The sequence below is a fragment of the Sus scrofa genome, chromosome 3 (genome assembly GCF_000003025.6).
Source record: "Sus scrofa isolate TJ Tabasco breed Duroc chromosome 3, Sscrofa11.1, whole genome shotgun sequence".
NCBI lineage: Eukaryota > Metazoa > Chordata > Mammalia > Artiodactyla > Suidae > Sus > Sus scrofa.
This window is the reverse complement of record NC_010445.4, coordinates 43283194-43288688: the sequence shown is the minus strand read 5'-3', so window position 1 is coordinate 43288688 and position 5495 is coordinate 43283194. Positions and strand designations below refer to the sequence as shown.

At 61.6% G+C, this 5495-nt stretch overlaps 1 protein-coding gene across 4 annotated transcripts; it reads left to right on the top strand.

Annotated features, from left to right (window-relative positions):
* On the top strand, positions 420-4080 carry BARX1 (BARX homeobox 1). Of its 4 annotated transcripts, none has more exons than XM_013995793.2 (5): positions 420-808; positions 2570-2861; positions 2952-3031; positions 3408-3584; positions 3715-4080. In XM_013995793.2, the coding sequence occupies exons 1-5, from the start codon at positions 586-588 to the stop codon at positions 3744-3746; spliced, it is 804 nt and encodes a 267-aa protein (XP_013851247.2). In that variant the 5' UTR covers positions 420-585; the 3' UTR covers positions 3747-4080. The 4 variants fall into 4 exon arrangements, with proteins under 4 accessions (XP_013851247.2, XP_020942656.1, XP_013851246.2 ...); XM_021086997.1 differs by having other exon boundaries at positions 2947-3031; XM_013995792.2 differs by having other exon boundaries at positions 3408-4080.

Below are 5495 nucleotides of genomic sequence, written 5' to 3'. Positions count from 1 at the left end.
CCGCTGAGTCCGGTGCCTCTGACGGTCGCCCTCTGCGCACGTCTCGGCGTCCCTGCCATCCTCACGTCACTGTCTCGCATCTTGCGGGGCCCTCGCTGTCTCTCTCTAGACCCTCTCTCACCTCTCTCGATCCCTCAGCTTCCATCAAAGGGGTTTCCTCTCCCGAGCTCTCCAGCTCCATCCTTCTCGGCCGCGCGCTCCTCTGGGTCTCTCTCCGACTGGGTCCGTCGGCAGCTCTCGCGGCCCCCTCCATCCTGCCACCCTCCCATCTCCCGCCCTCCCTCGGGCTCGGCCTGGGGGGTGGGGGGCGGCGACGCGGGGCGGGGCGGCCGGGTGGGGCGGGGCGGGGCGGTGACGCGGGCCGGCGGGGCTAGAGGCGCGGCAGAGCGGGGCGGGGGCGCAGTCCCGGGTCCGACCGGCAGAGCCCCGCGCGCCCCGCCCGCGCCCTGTGCCTCCGCCCGGCCGGCCGGCGGGGGAGGGGGCATGAGCCGGCGCCCACGAGCCGCCCGGAGCTGCGGGCCGGCCTAGACCCCCGCGTGGGCCCCGCGCCCCAGCCGCTGCTGCCGCCGAGCCCCGGGCACCGCGATGCAGCGGCCAGGGGAGCCGGGCGCAGCGCGCTTCGGGCCGCCCGAGGGCTGCGCTGACCACCGGCCGCACCGCTACCGCAGCTTCATGATCGAGGAAATCCTCACTGAGCCTCCGGGGCCCAAGGGCGCCGCGCCTGCCGCCGCCGCCGCCGCCGCGGGCGAGCTGCTCAAGTTCGGCGTGCAGGCGCTGCTGGCGGCGCGGCCCTTCCACAGCCACCTGGGTACGTGGGGGACTGGGGGCCGCGGGGCACTGCCGGGCTCGGCGGGAGGAAGCGAGCCGCGGCGTCTCCGGAACGCAACTCCAGGGGCGCAGGCCCCGGGCCGTTCCCTTGACTTGCTCCCGGCGGGGAAGCAAAGGGGGTAGGCGCCCGACCGGGCAGAAACCAGGCCTCGTGCCCGGGGGCCAGGCCAGCAGGAGAGCGTTCGCTTTTCCCTTTCCTGCGACCCGGTGGTTTCCAGCAACAAGGAGTCCAGGCCCGGGGACCCGAGCCCGCATCCCCATTGCGGGCGCTGGACCAGAATGCTAATGTCAGACTTCGGGTCAAAGCGACCTCAGGCCGCGGGCGCCTGGGCCTTCGCCACAGAAGGCTGGCTGGGAGTGGCCGTGGCTGCCCAAGCCCGAGAAGCTGGACCTTTGGGAAAGAGGCCCTTGTATCCGACTGCTGTGCTGGGGGCTGACGCTGGCCGGAGACAGCCAGGAGCTGCCCAGAGTTGGGAGTCTCAGGCTGGCAACGAAGCGGGCCTGTCCACTAGTGCCGACCCTTTTGGGCCTTGCCTGGGGACAAGAGGCCTGGTTTCGAGCTGGTGCCCCACTGGCCCTTCGTTCCAGGTCAGCTGCACCTTAGCAGAACTTGAGCCCACAACTCAGGCTTTTTCTGCCGCTTTCTGTCCTCTTCTTTCTGCCGCTTTCTATCCTCGTCTTTCCATCCTCGTCTTTCCTGCTATGCCTTCTTCACTGCACCCTTTTTCTGGCCTTTCCCAGTCTCTCTGCGGCCCACCTTTCTCAGTAGGGCGGGTCTGCCCTTCTTCTCCCACTTTCTTTCAAGCATTCTTTCTCGATACTGGGCCCCCTCCTCACATTTACATCCACATCTTGACAGGCCCTTCTCGGACTCCAAAGGGGCTAGAACACCTCCTAGTGAGATGCCTATTTAGGCAGGGAGGCTTCCTACATTTTAGCCTGACCCAGCCAGCCAACTTCCTCCACACCCAGTGACCCTCCAGCCAGTGTTCACTCTGCTTGCCTGGGAGGCAGCAGGACCAGTTCATTGAAGTCCAGTTTTTGCTACCTTTTGCCTCTAGTTGCACTGTTAATAATTCGTTTGAAGCGGGCAAAAACAAAATCGTTTAGGACTAATGAAAATGGAAATGACTTTGTGGGGAAGAGTCTAAACAGAGAAAACAGGAAGAACAAATTTCCCAATTCTTGGGGTGCTTTGGAGTTTCTGGGAAGCGCCTAACTTCACCACCCCCCACCACAACTCATTGCCTGCCCCCGGTGGCTCTTGTGCACTGCACAGAAGAGCAGATGTGCTTACTCCACTGAAACTCCTTTTTTTTTTTTTTTTTTTTATGAATACTGCCATGCGATTTAGTTGGGGCAAATGCTCATCTTCCTAACTGTAACTTTTTTTTCTTGGTTTCCCTTTTTCGTGAAACATACTCTTTGTGTTTGGGAGGTTGGACCTTGTTCACGGAGATTCCTGAAAACTCAGGGTGGTGGGGGCCCTGGGGAAAGCCAGGCCAAACCCGGGAGGGGGAGATGCCCCTCCCTGACTCTGGGGACGTTGGTGTCTAGGAGGGTCAGTCTAGGTGCAGGCATAAATCGCTCACTTCCCTGCCAGCAGGAAGGTTTTTGTCCTGGGTGTCACTGGCTGAGGGCGAGCTCCTCAGCAGGGGCAGAGGTGCGTGGTGCAAAGATCTCCAGGAGGAGGAGCACAGCCTGGCCTGAGCTCACCCGGCTCCCTACTTTCTCCCCGCAGCGGTGCTGAAGGCTGAGCAGGCGGCAGTTTTTAAGTTCCCGCTGGCGCCGCTCGGCTGCTCCGGGCTGGGCTCGGCGCTGCTTGCCGCGGGGCCTGGGCTGCCCGGCGCTGCCGGCGCGCCGCACCTGCCGCTCGAACTGCAGCTCCGCGGGAAGTTGGAGTCGTCAGGCGCGGGGGAGCCAGGCACCAAGGCCAAGAAGGGGCGTCGGAGCCGCACTGTGTTCACCGAGCTGCAGCTGATGGGCCTAGAGAAACGCTTTGAGAAGCAGAAGTACCTCTCCACGCCGGACAGGTAGCACGGGGCCAGGCTGAGTCCAGTGGGGGTCGGGAGGGGGGGGGCTGCTTGCCCCGCTGAGGGTGCACCCCGCTCTTTCCAGAATAGATCTCGCCGAGTCCCTGGGTCTGAGCCAGTTGCAGGTGAAGACATGGTACCAGAATCGAAGGATGAAGTGGAAGAAAATAGTGAGTGTTCCGTGGACTTCCGAGCCCTGTTTGCTGCCATGTCCCCGTAGCCTTCAATAGCTTCTCTCCCCTCCACAGTGGAGACTTCTGCCTAACCCTCCCGATTCCCTTGGTGCCTGATGCATAGAAGGACCCTCTCTGCTCTCAGTCCCTCCGGGTGCCCCAGCCGAGCCCACAGGACTCCTGGAAGCCTTGAACCCCTCTGCCAGAACTTCTGTTCGCTTTTCCCCAGCAGCGCTCAAACGGCTGCCTAGTCCCCAGGGCCAGGCGCGGCCTCGAATGGCCTCGTGAGCTCTCCAGGCCTTGCCTGGGCACAGAGCACAGCGGTCCCCTGCCCAGTCCCAGCTCACCGAGGTGCCGCCCATCTCCTGCGCAGGTGCTGCAGGGCGGCGGCCTGGAGTCTCCCACCAAGCCCAAGGGGAGGCCCAAGAAGAACTCCATACCCACGAGCGAGCAGCTCACGGAACAGGAGCGCGCCAAAGAAGCAGAGAAGCCGGCCGAGGCGTTGGGAGAGGCCGGCGACCGGAGCCACGAGGACTGAGAGCCGCTGAGGGTGCGGACACGGGGACTCCCGCCCCCTGCAGTCCGCGGCCCCCACAACTCGCAGGATGCCGCGAGTCGGCCCTTCCGCGTTCACGCCATTTGCTTTCTAAACTTTTTATTATTACTTTGAATGCGGACAGTTAGGGGCCAAACCAGGAAGGACAGACCCTGAAGCCAATCCCAGGCCCCAGTGCGCTCGCGGGCTCTTGTCTGGAAACTCACGTCCAGCGTCAACGGAAGGCAGTCCCCGCCCGGGGCTCCGCGGCGCCCGGCGCTCCACGCGCATTCACGCCCCGCTCCTCTCCTGCACCCCCACTAGCCTGGAGCCGGCCCCCGGGGCCGGGACGCCTCCAGGCACACACCCGCTTCCGCGAGTCGGACCCCGCGGCCCGGCGCCGGCCGCAAATGGCCCAACATGGCGCCCGGACAACCCGACGTCGCTGGGGCCCCTACCCCTCTCTTACGAAGACGGTGATTTTTTTTTTCCAATAAAATATTTTATGACACAGCGGGACTTGATGAGGGGGGGTCTCTAAATACTCAAAGTTGGAGGCGGGGTGGGTGGGGGATCCGGCTAGGTAAGAGGGCTTCTGAAACATTTTCTGGCTGGGCTATGTGGACCCGAGCCCTGACTTGCTTCACCCAGCCGGGCTGGCATCAGAGGCGGTTCGGTTGCTGCAGGATCCTGGGAATTGCTTCCACTATGGGCATGAGGGGCCAGTCTGAACCTCCTCTCTTTACTTCTTGGCCCAGGGCACTGCAGACCGTAGCAGCCAGGCTACACAGGGGTCGCCCAAAGGAGCAGGACCCCCAGGCCACCACAGGGCTGAAATCTGCCTCCTTTTGTTGGTTGGGTCTCCTGGGACTTGAGGGCTAACTGCGGGGTCCTAGAGATGGCCCCATCCAGCCCTTCCTGAGGCCAACAGGAAGCCGAGGTTTGCACAGAGGCTGGCCACCACTCAGTGCCCAGACTGCAGCAGCGCCTGCTTCCCGAAGTTTCCCTTTTTCTGCATATACACAAGAAGGAGTTGCCTGGCAGCGGAGTACTGCTCAAGGTCATGCAGAAAGGGGGGGGGGTGCAGCTTGGTAGCACATGCTTGCTGGCCCCCCTCCCCACGGGAAGTTTCCGATTGCCTTCTCTCTGGTCTAAGCCGGACTGGGAGCTCCTGTGTAGGTTCCTGTTTTGTTGTGCTTCCTAGGATTATGACCGGGGTGTGGGGATGGAGAAAAGGCCACTTTGCTGGTTAAAACTAGGGGAGAGATAGAAACTTGGCCCTGTGGAGTTCTAAACAGGACCAAAATTTGAAACCAGGTCCTTGCAGGTGCAAAAGAGAAAGTGAGTCAGGAACCTTATGTCCAGACAAAGGCTTTGTATCACTTCAGAAAGAGAACAATCCCTGTGGCCTCCTACCTGCAGTGGCTGCGGCTTCCTTTTCAAATCACTGCTCAATTCTCCTTTTCTGAAATGGTCACTTGGATTTCTGGTACCTGAGCATCTCAAGCCTTGGCGTAAGGCTGGGAGGAGACAGAAAGAGGCTGTTTTCTGAGGGTGGCAGGCAATTCTCTGCAAGCCTCAGCCCTGCCAAGTCTTTTTTTTTCCCCCAGCTCCCTTTCTAAGCTCAACCTTGCAAACAGCTCCCAGACTACTCACCTGCTGGTGTCCCCGAGGGGCCTGAAAAACTTGCAGGACCCTGGCCTGAGTGAAGGAATGGACCATCAGCCTGAGACTGAGCTTCTTAATCTCTTCCAGCCTTTAGGGCTACCTCCAGGTCTGCTCAGTGAAGTGTTCCTGCAGTAAATTTCCTGCACCAGGCTATTCAAGTCAGGTACTATTGAGTTTAAGCCTCTCCACCTCGAAAGAGGGTGGCGGCAGGAGTGAAAATTTGAGTTCTGTCCCTCCTGTGCCTAGGGGACAGATTCC